Raw genomic sequence first — 22,274 nt, 5'->3', positions numbered from 1 at the left:
AGGGTCTTGATTGTTGACGTTAATTAATCAAATTATGTTAATTTCGAAATCGATTAATAACTATAGATGACATATTTATTTTTGCAAACATTTAGATGGGTTCTGACCGACGAGACGTTATGTTACATTCGGTTTGTACTCTGTTCTGACGGTCCCTGTACTTTGGCCTCTTGATTTACATGACGGAGGTGTTGGATTCGATCCCCGGCTGGGCCGAATGAGGTTTTCTTAATTGGTCCAGGTCTAGTTGGTGGGAGGCTTCGGACGTGGCTAGTTACCATCCTACCGACAAAGACGTACCGCAAAGCGATTTAGCATTACGATGTCGTGTAAAAACTGAAAGGGGTGTGGATTTTCATCCTACTCCTAAAAAAAGTAGCCCGCTTTCATCATAGGTTGCATCATCACTTACCATCAGATGAGATTGTAGTCAAAGGCTAACTTGTAGAGAATTTAAAAAAAAATGCTCTGTAATCAAATGACTTTTACAAATTTTGGGATACTGCTTTGTAATTCTAGTTTAAACAGAAATAAAGTCGCTATAAGTATGCAGGATTAATGGAAAAAGGTAATGTCACAAATGTATTACTTTGTATAGGTAAACTAGTGGTTTCTGGTTATAATACGAGCTTGATCTTCATGAATAGACTAAAGTAGCGATACTATTTTTAGTAAAGTATATACATATTATCAACAAATCGTGAGTTTCTCCTTAATTCTATCCTCGACATTGTCTCTTAGACTTATCTGTTTAAAGGCCCTGTTCCACTGTTACTCATCATCTTTAGCCGATGGTCTACTGCTGCGTCCACGGTCATTCAATGCAAGAGTACAAGATGAGAGGCATTAATGAGGTCCCCAAAATCTAATTTTGGGGTCTCCCAAAATGTGTGCTGATAATGGCCATTATGCAAATATACAAGAATCCCATATAACCGTAATTATAATCTTTACCTCAAATATTACGATTAACGGTGGGATACTCGTATTTCTTCGAAGCATTCGAACATGATCAAAGTCCTAAAAAACTGCTAATTATTTCTTATTTGCGAGTTGTGAGATCTTACTGGCACTAAAATCAGACGCAAAAATATAGCAGATAAGTGCAGCGTAGCAGTGGAGGAATGCCTTTATTTAGAAACTCGTAGTAAAGTTGTCATCCAAGGACTAAAAGATTGAGACCATCAATATCATGCTATTATAACACGAATGTTTACATAAAACATTTTCAAGCTCATAATGTATATTTGTTGACGAATAATGTGACCTTTAATTGTGAATGACTTGTGAAAACGGATATAAACTAGCCATTCTATGTGACTTTGCTTTTATATCTAGTAATATTTGGCATAATTTACTAGGGAGATTTTTGTTGAACTAAACGTCGACTCATAAATCGTTACAATGAAAATAGTACCCACAATATTAAACAAAATACATTTGACTTCTCGTATTTAATAATTAATTTTTAGGTAGCATACTAAAAGGATAGATATTTTGTGCTGGATGGTATTGACGCGAAGGTTTTTGTGTTTTGCGGAGAACTGTTAAATAAATTAATTGTTCATTGGTTAATTTAACCTTATTTCCATGTCAGCCCGTTAACGTAAAGATATTCAGTCAAATATTAGAAACGGGTTAACTGGACAATATTGCCTTTTCGGTTTGAGGTTTTTTGCAGATACCAGTCATAAAGATAAACCAGGCGCCGCGTCTACGGGACTTGTTTCGTAGCGTGGAGTATAGTCAAAAAAATTAGCGATACAGTTAAGTTACAGTACAAGGTAACGAGATAAAAAAATTTAAAAATTTATTGGTTGTCGTCATCGTTATCAACCCATATTCAGCCCAATGCTGAGCTCGAGTCTCTTCTCAGAATGAGAGGGGTTAGGCCAATAGTCCACCACGCTGACCTAATGCGGATTGGCAGACTTCACACACGCAGAGATCTAAGAAAATTCTGTGGTATGCAGGTTTCCTCACAATGTTTTCCTTCACCGTTTGAGAGACGTGATATTTTTTTTTTTTTTAAATGCACACAATTGAAAAGTTGGAGGTGCATGCCCCGGACCGGATTCGAACCCACACCCTCCGGAATCGGAGGCGGAGGGCATATCCACTAGGCTATTACGTATCTAGTATTTATTGGTACTTATTATTAAAAGTATAAATACAAAACAAAAACAGTTTGTAATCGTTGTAAGACCAGCTCTCTCGGAGTCTCGAAAGTAGTTTGTACCTGATAAACCTTATCACAGTACGCCGACTTTGACTGTCAAAGTCATCCCAGTTAATGCGAATCAACGCGCAATGCGCATTATACTGGATTTAAAACTGCATCGGTTGAGTTAAAAATAACTAAGTACTTGGTAGCGATAATTGAGTATTTAATTAATTTTAATTACTGAGATATGTCAGCTCTATTTATTGAATACTATTTGATGCCGCGCAGTTTCTCCCGCGTGGTTACCCTTCCCGTAGAAATACGGGGATAATTTATAGCCTATAGCTTTCCTCGATAAATGGGCTATCTAACACTGAAAGATTTTTTCAGATCGGACCAGTAGTTCCTGAGATTAGTGCGTTTAATCAAATAAACAAACTCTTCATCTTTATAATATTAGTATAGATTTTATTAAATAAATATGTTTATTCAAAGTTGTGATTATTTACAATATAAAAACACAACTTATGGTGATTTCAATAGAAAAAGTAGAAATAAATGCCTTAGATTTTTTATTACTTTTAAGGAGAATTTATTAAAAAATTATATTCAAATATGCAAGTTGTCAATCATATTTTTCGATTTCTTATACTAAAATAATTTTCATAAACCTGACTTACGAAAAAGGCTATGCAGTGACATTCCGTATTTTAATTATTATGACATCCAATAGTTACCCTTTCCGACCGAAAGCAATTGCTTAAATTACAATATCATTTTAATTCAAATTACAATATAATCTTTCCTTATACGCACTGCAAAGATGTGGAATGCTCTCCCAGCTTCAGTATTCCCCACCACCTTCAATATGGGTATTTTCAAGTCAAGATTGAATAGGCATCTTCTAGGCAAGCACGTTCCACCATAGGCTGCATCATAGCTTACCATCAGGCATGATTGCAGCTAAGCGCTTCCATATTCAAAATAAATACAATAAAAAAAAAGAACAATAACATAGATACTTATTTAGAACTGTTTAAATATTATGGGAAAGTGTATTAAGAAATGCGATCAACACACCATGTAATGGTTAATACTTATAAATCAATGGGTGTAACACCACATATAAAATGGTTGCCGTTGTACAGGTTGCGTGTACGCAATTAATTATTTGTAACGAATATTTTACTTAAATCGAAAGTTACATATTTGAAAGATGGCGTCGTAACTACGAGTATAGGATGACCCTGTTAGGGTTGTCACATTTAAAAATAAATATTCCACAAATGTGTGAACGTGAATTTGAATAAATTTTAGTATAAGTTTATATATACGTTTGGGCAAAAATATAGGCTACTTTTGTAGCGAAAATTATATGAAGAAGTGCGGGAAGCGAATTTAATATACTAGCGAGACCTCGCTGTTTCACTCGCGTAGTTCTCATTCCCGTTGGAATACGGGGATAAAAATATAGCCTGATACTCCCTGATAATGTAGCTTTCTACTGGTGAAAAAAAGATCTAATCGGCCCAGTAATTTTGAGTTTATTCGTTATATTTACAAAAATACAAATCATTTATTTTTTAATTATTAGTTTTTATAGAAGTCCTTTTATCAAATTATATTCACTAGTATTAAGTAGATAATTGGTAGGTACATTGTCTAGTTAAAAAATGTAATATGTAATGGGATTAAAATGAGATGAATGTTTACCTTAATTTTCAATACAAAGTCTTTAGTAAAACAAATTACTTTATTTCAATATTTCTTCTATGCCACTGCACTCTTATCCGCGAACATAAAATGCCGATTATCTCAGAAAAATGAAGTCATCCAGTCATTAAACGTTTCAAACAGTAAGTCAAGCGGTAAAAACAATTCGCGCTTGTATTGTGACGAATAAACAAACATCCTTTATCTTTTTATTTTCATCTCCATTAGCTAATTGTCGCTAAATTTGCTAAGCTTAACTGCACTTAACTCTGGAAAATATAGAAAACATTTATTGTGTTAGAACAGAAAAACGGATATAGCTTTGTTGTTTAAGAAAATTTACAAATAAATATAATATAAATACATAAGATTTTCGATTTTAGGTTTTTTTTTATTCTTTACAAGTTACACTACAATCTAACCTGATGGTAAGTGATGATGCAATCTGACATGGAATCGGGTTAACTTGTTAGGAGGAGGATGAAATCCTTTCGGTTTCTACACGACGTCATACCGGAACGCTAAATCGCTTAGCGGTACGTCTGTGTCGGTAGGGTGGTAACTAGCCACGGCCAAAGCCTCCCACCAGCCAGACATGGACCAATTAAGAAAACCTCAATCGACCCAGCCGGGAATCGAACCCAGGACCTCCGTCTTGTAAGTCCATATACCACTGCGCCATGGAGGCCGTTAAAGTTCCATGGTTCATTAAAACAATACAAAAGGGTATATAACAGTAGACGATTTCAAAGATAAATTTGGAAAACATGGAAAAACCTTTAAAACTGCCCAACTATGAATGTATTCTACCTACGCGTCAAATGTGGCGAGCGGGGAAAATTGCAAAACCGTGTTTTCATGAAAGCACAAAGTTTCAGCGATAGAAATTTTGTCAGTTCCTAACATGTACCTACTCGTAGCGAAAAACAACAAAAATTTTTTATTATTTGGGTTTATATAATTTATCAAAAGCACCACTATAGTCTGTAAATTATAAAATACTTTTATTTTTCATTTATTTGTTATAAGTCTCAATAGCTCAACGGTAAGAGCGGTTGGTATCATCACCGAGGGGTGGTGGTGCGATACACGCCCCATTGGTCTATTGTCGTAACCACTCCTAGCACAGTCTTTCCCGACTAGTTGGAGGGGAATGAGAATATTGGTCATAACAGTTCAGAACCACGTGGTTGAAACTTAGAAAAAAGAGAACTGTATGTATTTGAAAAGCCTATTTAGAATATTTTTAAATCCTGCTTTCTTTTCGCGACAAACCATCAACTAATTAGGTACAATGTTCAAACTTAACATAGTTTAAATATATAAATACAATCAACATTAAGTAAAAGAAAAATAAAGGACATAAGAGGTTGTACTTATGAAATGTTTATGAGAGGTTACAAACAAAATGATAAAAGCAAGAGATCAAGCTTACTGCGGTTTAACATAATGCTTCAATAGGAGATGTTATCCGTGTTAACGACTACGTCTTTTTGTTTCCTGTCGCAAAGGCGCTTTTGATGGTTTGTTTCCATTGACACACGATATCCTGTAAGAAAACACTGTAACTTAATTGCATAAAAGATCCTTGTTATTATAAAGTTTAGTGGTTTGTAATTTTCAAATGCTAGAATATAATGTCGCCTTTGAATAGTAAGTCAGTGATTGTAAAATATGCCTACGGCTATTTTCTTAAATTTTCGTACCTATCTTATTTCAAACCGACTCTACACATTAGAGGTTCTTTATTTGACTCGTATGTATGAGTTTATTCGTGATTTATTCTTATATATTTCTCAAAGAAAGGTGGGTATGGTTTTGTTGAAGAATAAAAAAATAATTATTCATTTATTATTTACTTTATCATACGTAAGCAATAATAATGATAGACAATGTGATGGCTTTATTACATTGAATTGAGATTATATTATCCTGCCATGGAAAAAATAATTTATAATGCCGGCAATGTTCCACAAGCACCACGCCATACCCTAATGTTACGTTGCATAATTATTGGACCAATTTCTACTTGCACGTCATTAACAAATATCTTGTGACAATGGCAACAAACCCAACGCTACTAAGGAAGCGTAGGAATTTGAGTCGAGATTCCTCTCAAATGCCTACCTACCGCAGTGGAACCTCAGGATTAGCCGCTAACCCCTTTAATCTGAGAGTAACCCCTTTAATCTGAGAGTAGTCTAAACTTTGCCGTGTTTGAATACGGTACATGCTATCTTAACTGTACGTTTATCTTTAACGGCGTATGATATGGAATTAAGTCTTTCAAGCTTTTATTCGTTGTGTTTAAGACAATGATATTATAATGTTTCACTCAAAAGTATTGCAACTACTTTTTAGACCAGATTTCATTGGACTTGTACTGCTTTGGACTTATCACTGGCGGAGACTTTGTTGGAATAAGCGTTTTATATCTACTAGTAGGTAATAGTTGTAGAACAAATAGAAGGCTCACCACAAGTCAGTAAATCATCGTGCTCATATATACAGGGAGTCCCGTAAATAGCACGACATACTAGATTGTCAATATCAAGGTTTACAAAAATAACGAAATATAAATTAGACAAAATTTTACGATTTTTAAGTTACATTGATTTTTTTACAAAATACGTTTTTAGTCGTGCCATATTGTTGAAAAATTACTTGTACGCTTGATATTTCTTTTTTTAAAAATATTTCGGCTACCATACAGAATAGCATATTCCGGGAGCCAGCTATAAAATTAATTAGAAGTATGTATAAAATATAGAACAATTGTAGAAGAATTAAAGTCACCGATACGAGACAACAAGACGCTAAGCTGGGCGGGACTCTAACAGTGGAATTCATAGACGTTGTAGGGGCACCCCCAGAAGATCAATCACCCGCTGAGTGTCAAATTCTCAAACAAATAGAGGTTAAATTCGACACTCAGCGGCTGAATGATCCCCTGGCGGTTCCCCTACAACGTCTATGAATTCCACTTTAAGTTCGAAGATCCGAAGGACATTGGGAACCCTTGCAACAACCTAGTAGCTACGAGTAGTTCTCACTATTTTATAATGGAATGTTTTAACTATGGTATATAAGTAATTGATAATTTTTTATTACTTATATTTTTCTTTGAAACTATTGTCTACGACATTGTCTTGACCCCATTATCAAAAGTTATCACGAGATGACGAGAATTACGCAAAAGTAAACTACATAATATTCGATATGTTTGATACCACCCAAGGTCTCGTCGAATGATAACATTTTTTACGAGGTTTTAATCAATTTCGATAATAAAAAATAATTTAATTAAACATCTTCATTTGTATGAGATCATAATTAATTTTGATGTTAATTAGTTTAAGGATAATTAATTGGACTGACGTGGACTCGATAGGCCCTATCCGCTTTAAATTCGCTCAGCGAACTATCGAGAAGGCTATGTTAGGAGTCAATGAAATACTAAATCCGGGAGAACGAAATTAATCGACGTAGCCCAAAGGATTAACAAACTGAAGTGGCAGTGGGTGAGCTAAGTCTGCCACAGTACAGATGGCTAGGCAGTCGTGTTCTGTTGTTGTTCTGAACGACGCCAAGTGGATGGTCCAACTTGAGAAGGTGGTCGAAAGTGGATGGATGAGGAAAGTGGAAGATCGTGTGTGGTGGTGCGTTCTTGGAAAGATCTATGTCCAGCAGTGGACAAATACATGCAGAAACTGTCACTTATTAACCCACACCGCTCATGAACTCGCTTACTAATACGTGTACCATATATAGTACGATTATTAATTCCAGTCAGTAAAATGACATGTGCAACTGTCACTGAAATGTCATTTTACTGACTGGAACTAATAATCCTAAGTAAGATTAATCGTATGTACGATTATTAATTCCAGTCAGTAAAATGACATCTCATTGACAGTTGTACTTGTCATTTTACTGACTGGAATTAATAATCGTACTATATTAATAAATCACATAACAGTATTATGGCACATGCAATCTCCACTACCTTTAGAAAAGTACAAGGTTGTAATTTATTTTAAAGCATATTTGCCATATCTTTTTAAATATGACCAATATTCCCATAACCCTTTAGTTACTCGGTAAAGACTGGGTTAGGAGTGGCTACGACAATAGACCAACGGGGCGGGGATCGAACCACCACCCCTCGGTGATGAGTCCGACCTTACCGTTGAACTATTGAGGCTACTGAATACTGTAATTAGACTCATCGAATGTGGTAATTTGGACAGTGGCAGTCGTAAGAGCTATTAAACAAATGGTTATTATGTTTGAGGACCCCTGATATAAATCATGCCAATAGACCGTAGGCTTTTAAGTAAACATGGAATACCAGTCGTACTACAGCCTGGTTGTCAGAAAATGCAGGTTACAAATAAGATTACATCGATACAGCACTATCAGGGCGATAGTCGGTCGTTGGCCGATTCGTCGGCCATTACAAACAGCTGCGGTTAAATCTTGACTGTACAGGGAAATCATTAATTGGAAATTAACTTAAGTCCCAAAGAATTTAACATTTTTTAAGTTTTATTAGTTTCTACATCATATCTTTAAATTTTTTTAAAAGGTAAATTATTGTCAATGTTAAACAAAGAATTTAACATTTTTTTAGGTTTTATTAGCATCTACATCATATCTTTAATTTTTTTTAAAAGGTAGATTATTGTTAATGTTAAATTCTTTGGGATAATGAAAGAAAGTTAATATTTAAATAGTACTTTAAATTAAAAAAAGAAGTTGTATCTACATTAATGTTGTTATTTATATATTTTTGTGGTGGGAGGCTTCGGCTGTGGATAGTTACCATCCTACCGGCAAAGACGTACCAAGCAAGTGATTTAGCGTTTCAGTACGATGTCGTGTAGAAACGAAAACGAGTGTGGATTTTCATCCTCCTTCTAACAAATTAACCCGCTACCATCTTAGATTGCATCATCACTTACCATCAGGTGAGATTGTAGCCAAAGGCTAACCTATAAACAATAAAAAATATATTTTATTATTTTTTTCCACTAAACTAATAATAAATAGCTATTATGTATAATGCAATTTTTATCGTACCTATCTATTGCAGAAATGCTAGTTAAAGTAATATATGATGGAAAAGCGAATACAATTTTAAAAAATATTTTTATAATCACCAGCAAATAATAATTAATTAATCCATTATTTCGTGTAATTGGGTATTACAGAGATTAGATAAAATAGATTTTAAAAAGTCGTAAGACATATACTCGTACCATTAACATTGTAGAGTGAATTCTCAAATCTTGTTGTATAAAATAAATCCTTAAGTGTATAAGAGCCATAATTATAATTTTTAAAGTCTTTTTTACTTTAGATTTAGCTAATTTCTAAAACTTAGAAATTTATATAAATTATACAAAACTGCCATAAAAGTGTATAGGTAATTAGAACAATCTATATTAATATTTTATAGGGGTAAAGTGGGTGTTGTATGGGGTAATCTCTAGGTTTACTAAGCCTATTTTGAAAATTCTTTTACCTCTAGAAAGCCACGTTATATGCGAGTGTCATAGGTTATATTTTATTCCAATATTCTCACGGGAACGGGAACTACACGGCTAAGACCGCGGGGGGTTAGCTAGTAAAGTCTTTTTCATGAAAGCTCCCCCAGACACGGCGCTAATGTTTTAATGTCGCTAATTGTCATTTGGTAATGGCGTTCTGTCATTTGTGTAAGGCGTTATCAATTTTAGTTCAGGTTTTAGCCACGGGACTCTACTGTTAAAATGCATTTGTCTTTGTTGTCAATACTTGTATAAATTCCAAAGAGTATATGTTTGTGATTTACAAGTAGCGTTTGATGAGTGTTTGACTGATAAAACAGAATTGGAACGCGACAAATCACGTTTTAACCGCGTATCGAATCTAGAATGCGGTACTACGAAATAAGGAGAAACCGTAGCGCCTTATGAATGTACATGAGGAAGAGAGAACTTACTGTTTACGCCCTATACAAAAGGTAGAACAATTAGATAAATACTAACGCATGTTGTCGACAAAGATTGACATTGTCTAAATACATATTACAAAACAAAGCCCGTCCGTCTCTTCGCCATTAACTCAAAAACTAGTCAACGGATTTTCATGCAATTTTTACCAATAGAAAGAGTGATTCATGAGAAATATAGTTAGAGAATAAAAGAAGGCCCACATGAGAAGAAGAGAAATATCCTTCAATTAGAAAAAAAATTGTACATTTTTAGCTTCCTTACATGAAACGTAATATTTTTCAATACATAAACTATGAACATAAACATAAACATAAACGCACAAAACAAAAAGATATTTGTAATTTTTTTTGAACGCCCATACAAATTTAACGATCGGCAAATCAACGACGTCATTAAATCATGCCATTTTGTATGGGGCGTTTTTCAGGAATCCGTGGCAGTGCCGCAAATCTGACCCTTTAGATCCCTGTAGCTCCGAAAGTAATGATCGCAGATATCCTGTTACTTTTAAAAAAATGCTTTACTATTAGCATACTCCTAATTTATATACATTAAAAAAACTGTGACCATCCCACGTGAGGCTCCCACATGAGCAAAGTCGCGTACATTTGCAAGTTTCTACAAAAATAAATTTGTGGATAATAATACATCAATCTTCATTCTTCAAAATCTTCATATAAATTTACTCATTGACGTCAAAGCTTTTAAAATGTTTAATCTTGTACTTAAGGATTTCATGCTAACTGTCGATTTATATTACTTAAATAGGATATAATTGTGTAAAAAAATGGTCAATAGAAGACAAAAATATCTGTGATTTTTTATATACTATAGATAAACATCACAACGTAGGGTCCTATCTAAGAGCCCAGCTAGCCCAGTGGGTAAAGACCTCTGCCTCCGATTGCGGAGGGTGTAGGCTCGAATACGCTCCGGAGCATGCATCTCCAACTTTTTAATTATGTGCATTTTAAGAAATTAAATTTCACGTATCTCAAATGGTGAAGGAAAAATATCGTGAGGAAACCTGCATACCTGAAAATTTTCTTTATTCTCTACGTGTGTAGTCTGGGACTAAGGCCTAATCCCCTTCATTCTGAGAGGAGACTTGTGATCAACAGTGAGTCGAAAATGAGTTAATAATGATTTCCAGACACCCGTTTTTCTTCTAAGCCTCATGCAAAGGGAAACCACTGCACCAACGAAGTATGTACTACAGTATTACGAGTAAGTAGGTACAATACGCTTCTAGGTAGAAGCACAAAATACACAATATAAAGTAGAGATGAAAATTTATAGAGGCGGCGCGATCAAAGTGAAATGTTTACTTTGTCGTGTTGAGATTACGTCGTGTTTTTAAAAATTAGCCTACGCGGTACAATACGGCCTGCGTGAGTACAGAGGTGGGAGTGAGCATATGTTGATGTTGTTCATGTTACGAAAGATCTGTCGCACTTGTCTGACGGTGTTTGGTCTGCTGGACCAGTGTTTGAGACTGTACTTCCTATTTTTATTCCTATTATTTGATGCCTAATTGTACAGTCGAGTGCAGTCGAGTCGAGTGAGGCATTAGGTATATAAAAATATATACGGTCGGATTGCGAAACCTCCTCCTTCTTTTGAAGTCTGTTTTAAAATTACGGATTCCAGTTGATAAGGTTAATTTAACGGCCTCCGTGGCGCAGTGGTATGCTCGGTGGATTTACAAGACGGAGGTCATGGAATCGATCCCCGGCTGGGCCGATTGAGATTTTCTTAATTGGTCCAGGTCTGGCTGGTGGGAGGCTTCGGCCTTGGCTAGTAACCACCCTACCCACAAAGACGTACCGCCAACGCGTTTTTTTAGCGTTTAGGTACGAGTAGAAATCGGTTTCTTCTCGTAGTTAAACGCTAAATCGCTAAATGGGTGTGGATTTTAATCCTACGCCTAAGACCGCTTTCATCTTACGAGTAGATTGCATCATCACTTACCATCAGGTGAGATTGCAGTCAACTTGTAAGGAATTAAAAAAAACTTTCCTAAAATAAGGTAGGTATGTCAATCACAGGCTCTTGTGTCATAAGTAATAAGTACACATACTAATTAAAATGTGTAAGCCTAATAAAATATATATTGACGGTAGATTTAAATTAATAATACCTAAGTAGAATAACGTCGGCGTGTCTTTTTAATTTATCAGTCATTACGTATAAACAAACTAAAAATTTTTTCAGAGATCAAATAATAAACCAAGGAGTTATCGCGGAGTGTTACCTATGTTATCATGAAACAAACATCTTTAATGAGTTAAACAAAAAAATATATGAAAACATCTGTATGTACATTGTACAGTTGTTGATTAAAGTAGTTGCAGACATCGTGTCTCGGTGTAGTTTGAAATAATTTCAAAGGAAAATTATGGAAAAGCTGATTTATCAACATCCACACTACATATTGTATATTCTTTCTTTTTATTTAATATCTAAATATTTACAGCCACAAAACTAAAAAAGTGGTACAACCAAATGACCTCTGATGTTAGGTGGAGACTACCATCTACAAAAGACCAACATCTACTTTTCAGGAAAAGCAAGACACCGTACAATGTATGTAACATATAACGCATTACCTTATGGCCTTCTGCCTTAGGCATGGGTAATAGGCCTATCGAGCTTGTAAATAGACTACAACACCCTTCAGACCAAAAATTTGGCGTTTGAAATATGCATAAACAAAACAAAACCTGCTAAGATTATATTAAAAGGTTCACGATTCCTGCACTACAAGTAGATCTATCGGTCATTACGTCGCTGGGTTAAAATGTTTACTATTTCTGTATCATATACGTTTATTGTAGAGTTTGCAGTATCACGCAGTCTGAGTGTGAAAAAATGCCAACACTTGACTTGAGTGCTTCCTCTCCTTACAAGAGACCTAGCTCGCTTCATGTGACTTGCTTTTGATTAGACGTAGTTACTTGTAGCTATGGAATATTTATATTATGCTTACCTTCCTTAATTATTGTTTAATTGTATAATATATTTCATACAATAAACATAAAAAAGTTTTAAAAAATGTATGTAATTAGAATTACCTACCTAAGTTACTGTCTACAAATTATGTGGAAAAAGTATTAATACGAAAATCGAAAATATTTTTTTTTGAACGATGGTTTTTATAAAAGTAATACAAAGTGTAGTAATAATACAGTGGAGAACAGTTTTAATCGTTAAAGAAAAGTGTTAAATAATAAATATGATACGCTAGACTGTCGCAGTCGCCGACGATCCTACAACTTTATGAGGACTCTTCGTCTGGAGAGCTAAACGTATTGGCAGGCTCTAAAATAACGCTACCAAACAGATTAAAACTCAAAGCGAAATAGGTCAAAGAATCTGGCAAAAGGTATCAGAAACGTCATTCCATTAAACCGTTAAAACGCGTTATCACTTTCACGCACTCACAGGAACTATCGAAATTATATCAAATTTATGTTCTTGAAGCACCGGCCCCGAGCGTTTTATTTCTTTTAATGTTAATTGAAATGACATGGTCGGTGTCACAGGCGGTCGTCTGTACTTTTTATTTTTATTAATTCTTTTTTTAGTGTCCCATCGCGTTTGGTCATCGAATTCCATACTCGAGCTTTCCTCTTCCATGTTATCTAATCGATGGCGGGGTAGGCTTACATGTCACTGATTTTGATGACATGGGAACTCCCTTTTATGGCCTTTCTTGTATCGAAATCTTATCAGGAATGAAGTGATGATATTAATACGATTTTTGTTGATGAGCAAAGAAGTCATACGTCGTATAGATTGCATAACGGTGGAGAACATTGATTTTTGTTGTTATTTTAACTCTCACGGACCGCAATCTAGAAAATAGTTGTTTAGTTTCACAAAAATTTAAAAAATGCCAAAAATTAATTTTAAAATCTTAAGAATTTGTACTTGCGTCATTATTATAATATTTATGCAAACAATAGATTTGATGAACGTTGAACTATGATTACTTAATTCAGCAAACAACATTAAAGATAATTTCCGAGTAATTTTTATTTTTCATGTTATATTTTGTTTTTAAAAACTATGTAATCCGATCTTTATCTACCTTGTATTCATTGTCCAACATTAGATTAATATTTATAGGCGGTATATTTTTGTACTTTGTAAGTGTTCAAATATCATTAACGATTAGTTTGTTGCACCTATGACTTTCTCGATATTGTATGAGCATATTAGTAATTGAATTTATTATGTGACCACAGGCAGCGGGGTTCAAACTGTTACTTATTGGTTAAGCCTCGTATACACTGACTCGTTTATGAGTACGGTCTTTCATTATTTCTTCTTCTTCTTTATTATTGCTACTAGGTTTAACCAGTGGCCTCAGATCATGAGGGTCTGCGTCTTCGTATGACTGTAAATGTCTGTGTATCTGTTTTTGTCTAGAAATTACTCTTAAGAGTCCAAAGTTAGAAAATTCGATTCCCGTGCTTGGTGTTTTTCGAGCGTTATGTTAATATCTTATTGTAAACCTTACATAGTCAAACAACGGTAAAGCATGAATATCCTAAGACCCCTTTTAGTATATCTAATACACTAATATTATAAGAAAGCTGAACACACAAGGCTGGAGAACTTCTTTGTTTGTTTGTTTTTTTAACTTTCTAATCTCAGGAACTATCTGTCATGTCTGATTTGAAAAATTCTTTCAGTGTTAGATAGCCCATTTATCGAGTAAGGCTATATTATCCCGCTAAGATTAGAGCAGCAGAGCACCAATGAAGAATGTTTCAAAATCGGGGGATTTTTGTGTTGAAAGCTTACGCTATGTGCGTTGCGTAAACGGTTAAAGTTTCACAAAAATCATGTATGACAGAATTGTTCCCCTTTATAAGTTTCGGTTTAATGGCTCTCCATTAAACTGAAACTTTTAAAAACTTTCTCTGTTTTCTGCTGTGACAATGATGATGATGATGATGACAATTATTTCTATATTTATTACATTTTACTTACTCATCACAGTAGGTACCGTATCGATAATGCACTTTCGTCTTTGGTATGAGAAAGGAAGCAAGTTTTAAGCATCTGTGTGCCCGAGGCTTTACACAGACTGAGTGTAACTATCTATGTTGTTAGTAGTGATTAAAAATTCCTTGGATTTTTAACCACTGTAATTAATTTTAGGAATTAATAATCGAGTAATACACGCGATCGGAGATAAATTCTAAGGCATTTTTTTCTCATATCATATTTTAAATTACTGGAATAAGTATTATGAAATTGGGAATCAAATGCACTTTATTAATCTGTTTAATTTTAACATTACCATGTTTAATTAGTTTGTTGGTGTCTGTGTCAAATATAAAGATGAATATAATGCTACTGAAAAATTGTGAATATTGGTATAGAAGTTGCTAATACGCTTCAATTCTTTAATTAAACTATATCTGCAATAAATTTAATCCACATCCGGTTCAACTATTAACCATGATTGAGTAACAAACTTCCAAACTGTCGCATTTATTTACTAATATTATAAAGAGGTAAAGTTTATGGTATTGCATAGGGGGTAATCTCTGGAACTACTCAACCAATTTAAAAACCTTCCACCACTAGAAAGCCACAATATTTGTGAGTATCATACAACCGGCAACGGGAATTACGTGGGTAAAACCGCGGGGCGTCATCTAGTATTAATTATAATTAAGATTTATTATTATTATGTTTGAAGAGCCGCGATAGCCCAGTGGATAAGACCTCTGCCTCCAATTCCGGAGGGTGTGGGTTTGAATCTGGTCCGACGCATGCACCTCCAACTTTTCAGTTGTGTGCATTTTATGAAAATAAATATCACGTGTCTCAAACGGTGAAGGAAAAACATCGTGAGGAAACCTGCGTACCAGAGAATTTGCTTAAATATCTGCGTGTGTGAAGTCTACCAATCCGTATTTCGCCATCGTGTTTGACTATTGGCCTAACCCCTCTCATTCTGAGAGGAGACTCGAGCTCGGCAGTGAGCCGAATATGGGTTGATAATGATGATTATTTTGTTTCCTTTGGAGAATGAACCAAGAATTTGTTATTGTTACAGCGAATCTCACTCTAAGCACGCGCGGCTTAAGTCTGGACCTGCTCATCCACTCACCCATACACGACATGTACCTGTGCTTCAACCGTTCGCGCTTGATCGGCAGGCGATTGGTAAGAATCTCTTATCTATATTAATACCAGCTCCATCCGCCCTTAGACCTCCCTAATCCGGCCGTCTTGCAAAATCCGTTCTAAGCGGACATCTATCAACTACTTTCCTACCAAATTTCATCTTTGTACGTCAAATACCTTGTTCTTGAATAATTAACTTGTTCTTAAATTAATGAAAATAAATTTGATCAATAAGTTATAACAATTATATATGGTTAAAATATTTTATGTAACATTTTATAAACAAACCATACATAATTTAAAATAAATAAGTTATGTTTTCTACCTCCATTTCTAATTTCTTTGTTGGTAAGTTTCATTAAGAAAGGTAGTATAGTGTCTACCTTCTGAGACATGTAAATTTTATAATGTAATTCTTGTCTTGGCGGTCGTATATCGGTCAAATAAATTTATTTTTTACTTGATTATTGATATTCGATTAGATAAATAAATCGTTTATTCGATAGATGTCATCATAACCATTTAACAGTTTTACTAAAATTATTTGCATTTACTTTATGTGAAAAAATGTGTATTAACAATTGATTTCTATTGTCAACAGTCACGATTTCAAGCGGAAAGACAACCGAACTGTTTGTTCAAAGAAGAGTTTGTAAACGGCTACAACCGTTACCACCTGGTGAGGAACGAAGACCGATACATAGGATTCAACAGGAGAGGTGGCCAGATGAGACGTGGGAAGAGCCAGATCCCCCAGCGGCAGCACAAGTGCTTTTCATTCTTGAAAATAGCTCACGAATTCAATATAGAGAACCACAATGATATCCTCGCCGGGAACATGCCCCGGCGCCCGCAGCGCAGAACCCGGCCGCCGTCGCAGAACTCCATCAAGCCTCCGTGCCGCGTGAGGCACCACCACGGCCGACACCAGAGGCGGCGGCTGTGCGAGGGCACGTAGGCGGCTCGGCGCCTCGTTTGCAGCTCATTTACGCTTCAACGCTTCACGCGTTCCGTTGCCAGCTGTCGATGGACCTTGTGAGTGGGCAGAGTATTAGTCAACTACCGCAGTATTATTACAGTGACGAGGACTGGATAGCGTTAGGTTAGCTCGGCCGCGATGGCTGCGGCGTTTCAAACGCCGCATGAATGGTAGCTGAAGCGAGAGAGAGAGCAAACATTTGAATGGGGAGAAAAAGTGCCGGGACGACGTTTGGAGTTGTGAAATTCCGTACGGTCATGTAACATTGTGGCGTTTGCTCTTCTGCCTGCGCTCGGACTCAATGCTCTAAAAGGAAAAAAGTGTTTTGTACAAAGAGCAAATAGTAGTCTCGCTAGTCACGAGTCTTCCGACAGACCACCGCTGAACTTTGATGCCTGTGCGCGACGGGGGGACCTTGGCGCGTATTGCGTGTGCCGAGCGACTCGTCCGATCCTCGCGCCGTGCCATGTGAACGTTTCAGTTCATCCTCGATTGCTCCGGCTGGCTCGCCATAGAGTAGTTACAACGCCTTTACGCCAATTCTCAGTGTATTATTATTTAATGCTTTACTGTTAATTTAGTACGGATCCTGTTATCTGCTTGTAAATATAATAAACGTGTCTACTTATTTATCGAAAATAAAAAAAACGTTAATCGAAATTTGTAAGCGTAGATGTTAGTGTAAAGTTGTATTAAAGTGTTTTGTATTTAATAATGGGTATTTAATCCGACCAACTGCTCTCTTGTGATTAGCCACAGTCGACAATGTTCTTGTGACCTAGATTCATTTCGGCCTCTACCAAATCTTTTTCTTATTATTGTTTTCTGTTACGGATTAAACTTTAAATTGGATTAATGTATGATTTTGAGCGGTTCTGTACATATTATTTTTAAGTGTTTGCCTGAGAGTGATAGGTTTCGAATCTCTTCTCGTCCTTATTCTAACTTCTCGATGTGAAACGGTGTCTTTATTATTTATTTGGTAAATAAATCTAGACATTATAGACTGTTTGTAAACAAATATGAAACTGAACGTAGAGACATTGTATTGTTTTGCACCGACGAAATTGTTGAAATGATAAAGGACAATGTAATATTTAATATTTAAATAAGATCTGTGCCATAGTGTGGTGGCAGTGTATGACCTTGTGTTCGCATTGTGTTAGTGTGTTAAGTTTATGTCTGTAAACTATGAGTAGATAAAATTGTTTAAACATAAGACAAATAACAGAATATAAAACATAATATATCTAGCCCAGTGTCTATTTAAAGTCCAGTATTTTGTAAAATTTCGATGTTGCTGTAACCACTAGTGAGGTTCGCTTTCGATTGCACGTCAACGATGTTCGCGTCGACGATGCGTATAAAAGACATAGAATACATTCCAAACAATGTAATGTAAAAATAGTTTACGATATATACGCTTAAATACACAATAAATTTGTTATAATATGACACTGTTTATGTAACGCCGTGTCTATATTTATAATTATTCAGATGCTGAAAACGAAATCATATAATTGCTAAGAAAAATTACGAAATTAAATCATATTTAACTCGCATAATCCTTTTATTATTTTTCCTATAACCAACATAATACTTGCATACCATCGACTATCATTCTTTATTATGACAATTTTATAGTGAAATTGTTGCAGCGACTTAACATATTCTGAATTTAAACAGTACCTACAGGCTACTGATTGGTCCATTGAATTCATGGAATTATGAAGGTTTTAGGTACTCAAACAAGTGACCTTTAGAAACTTATCCACAATAATGGTACGTTGCCCCAAAATTCCTCACACTTTACTCGTCGATGTATTTGACAGGGTCAGTATGTATCGCATTTTATGCCAAAGATGTTTGTAAAGATTAGGCAAATGCTTGGATTTTATTGTCGGATTACGCCTATAACTTTGAAATCGACGCCTTTTCGTATAGAGTCAAGTTCTTTGATGACTGCTCGAACCGGTAACGTATTTTTATATTCGAAATGATTCATCAGCAAATTACAGTTAATTTGATGTTGAAATTTGCTTAATAACTTAGTTGGTTTAAAACTCGGCGTACCTATTTACATTTTCAAGTATTTATTTGGACAACAGATTAAAACTTAATTTACCTATACATAATATATGGTGACATGTTTAATGAAGGAGTAGGTAGAGTAGTTTAAAGTACTTTGTATCTATCAATATAAATTTGCAGTAACAGTCGCTTCATTACCATATGGCTTGACATCTAAGTTATGAAAGAAAGGAAGAGAATAAGTTTATTCGACACACACACGATACACAGAAGACAAGAAGAAAATAAATATTTAAAATAAAGAAAATTAAAAGTTAAAACTTTCTCCCCTATCATACCAGCATCTTCATCATCTATGGCTTTCTATGGCTGATCATCGTAAGCACGGAGGATGTAATTCCCAGCTAAGAAACTAATGCCGTCCCTGGCGGCAACCAGCAAAGGAGGGGAAATTTAGTAAGTTGTGATCACAATAGATCGAAATCAGTCAAAGATAATACAGGTACTTGCAGACCTGCATAGCCGCTACATACAAAACAAGAAGGATCTACGGCCTTGCCTCCAATGTTGGTATTTTTACAATCAAATGAAAAATGAACCGTATTTTTTGTCACTATATTAGGAGCCGAAAATCATCCTATATCATCGACGTAGGTAGCCGCCGTTAACCGATGGGCAATTCCAATAATCTGACCGGAAGAAGCCGTTTACGGGTGAAATTTAACTCGAAAAACAAATAGGGTTGAGTTAACTAACAGGCATGAGGCCACGGTGCGTGCCTTCTGAGATTAGCACCTACACGCATAGAGTAGATTGGTTCCAGAGATACACAGTATTTTTTTTCAAGTTTTATTTAGGGCTGAACTTTTTATAGTTATACCTCAATAACTCCACGCGTAAGAAGCAGGGGTGTATTGTATTTTACACTCGTCGACGAACTTTTCGCCTATAAGAAGTCTTAATCGAATTTGAACTTTATGTAATGATGCCAAAATTGAATTATACAGTTAATGGTAGGCGTCCACTGATCCGCATCGTGTTTATTAATCTAAGCATCGTAGTATCGGACGCATCGCATTGAAGATGATCGAAGATGTCACTAAAATCTGACAGGTCTAGTAACCATATTCTGAAGACAATTATAATGTTACTAGCGGACGCCCTTACAGTAGTATTGCTGTTAAAATGGAGTAACTTCTCCCGTTTTCCCAACATTTTCCTTCACTGCTCTGCTCCTATTGATCGTAGCGTAATAAAAAGTATACCATAACCTGCCCCGTAGAATGAAGAATAATTTGTACTAAGTTTCGTTAGAATCCGTCGAGTAGTTTTTGTTTCTATAACGAACATACAGGCAGACAGACAAAAATTTTACTGATTGCATTTTTGGCATCAGTATCGATCACTAATCATAGTGGTCGATACTGATAGTTATTTTGGAAATATGTACTTACAGAATTGACCTACATATTTATTATATAATTATAGATTAAGAGTAATCCGGATTATGGAATAAGTTTTTCAGTTGGTTTATGTATGTTTATTGCCTACCTTACTTGAAAATGCTCGTCGGACTGTAGACTTTTTAAGAGACCTAAGCTTACTTTAAAAGGGGAGGGGATTGAAAAATTATATGAAAGTCTGTTTAAAATTCGAAGAGTAAGTATTTTCCACGAGGAAGTCGTGGTAGCCGACTAGTATCCTAATAAAGTTACGCAATCGTTAATTTTCCTGTTCCACAGTTGACATTGTGCAATAGGTGCATGTAAATAAATTGTACCTACGTTATATATATATATGTGTATCGTAAACCAGGTGGACTGATGGCCTGTGGTAGCCAGACATACTTCTTTTTTCTTTACAAGTTGGCTCTTGACTACAATCTCACCTGATGGTAAGTGATGATGCAATTTGAGATGTTAGCGGACTAACTTGTTAGGAGGAGGATGAAAGTAAACACCCCTTTCGGTTTCTACACGATTTCGTACCGGAAAGCTAAATCACTTGGCGGTACGTCTGTGTTGGTAGGGTGGTAACTAGCCACGGCCGAAGCCTCCCACCAGCCAGATCTGGACCAATTAAAAAAATATAAATCGGTCCAGCCGGGGATCGAACCCAGGACCTCCGTCTTGTAAATTCACCGCGCATACCATGCGCCACGGATGTCGTCATTTTATGAAGGCTAAAATCACTGTTTGCTTCTACCACAGGTAAGTTCAGTAACAAATTATGGAGTTTTGACTGTGCTGGCTTTGAAAGGTAAAGGTTTCAAGGGTTCCGTCTAGTATAGCGTACTTTTAACCGCCGCTTTTTTTTATTTTTAAAATATATAGTAAACTTAGTAAACTTAGTACTTTTAACCGACTTCCAAAAAGGAGCAGGTTGTATGTTCGGCTGTATGTATGTTTTTTTCCATATTTTCCTCTGCATAATATTCATTCTCCTTTGTCGCCAGTCACTAGCTTCTCGGCAACTCTTCGAAAAACATTTTAGAATTCTTTTTTAAAGAATTTTTTATTTAAAATGCTAAGAGTCTGGCAACCGGTGACATGATTCCTCATAATATACCGTAGAAAGTAAATAAAAAAAATATATTTTATACTTCGATCGAGGACCCTTGAAACTTGCTACCTTCTTTCACCACAATTCAAACTTTATAATTATCTACTGTAGTTATGGTATTTTCAGTCTTCATGAAACGAAGTATGTCTAGCTATGACAGGCTCGCGTTCCAAGGCGGCCGCTCGTAAAACGTCTTTCGTCTTTGTGATGATACCATTAAGTTTATCAAGGACCTTGACGACGTAATATTGTGTCGTAACAAATGATTTAAGTTTCAATTCGATAAACATATTATCCACTTTAGCAAGAACTTTAAGGTGAAAGGGAAATTGATTTGAATTGAAAAACCATTGCAATTTTTATAAAATTAAAATCAACAAAACTTCACAATAATTATAAAAATGGAAGTGATACCGAAAATTTGAAACAAGAATATTTTAAACGAGCGAGGAGTGTAACCAACGAGCTGTGAGGGTCCCCAAAGGAGAAATCTAAGCGTTATAATAGAATCAAACAATTTATACTGAATTCAATGATCTTCAAGATCATTTGGATCTATAAATTAGGTATGCCCGTCAGCCCGCAATGTAGCAGCGTGGTTGGTGTACCTATTATTAATAATTATTATTCTTTATGCTGGGATGACTGACCGGTGTCGTATTAATTTAAGCCGTTT

At 35.5% G+C, this 22,274-nt stretch overlaps 1 protein-coding gene across 4 annotated transcripts in view; it reads left to right on the top strand.

Annotated features, from left to right (window-relative positions):
- Nucleotides 1-18,570, top strand: part of LOC112055598 (uncharacterized) — a 154,084-nt gene extending 135,514 nt beyond the window's left edge. For all 4 annotated transcript variants that reach the window (XM_052884970.1, XM_052884971.1, XM_052884969.1 and 1 more), the window contains 2 exons: nt 15,956-16,065; nt 16,628-18,570. In XM_052884970.1, coding sequence (XP_052740930.1) covers nt 15,956-16,065; nt 16,628-16,984 — 467 coding nt within the window. In that variant the 3' untranslated portion in view covers nt 16,985-18,570. The remainder of the gene's footprint in view (nt 1-15,955; nt 16,066-16,627) is intronic.
- Nucleotides 18,571-22,274: the final 3,704 nt, after the last annotated feature.

This window comes from Bicyclus anynana, chromosome 13, assembly GCF_947172395.1.
Source record: "Bicyclus anynana chromosome 13, ilBicAnyn1.1, whole genome shotgun sequence".
Taxonomy (NCBI): Eukaryota; Metazoa; Arthropoda; class Insecta; order Lepidoptera; family Nymphalidae; genus Bicyclus; species Bicyclus anynana.
Note: the sequence above shows the minus strand (reverse complement) of the source record. Positions and strands in the feature narration are given on the sequence as shown.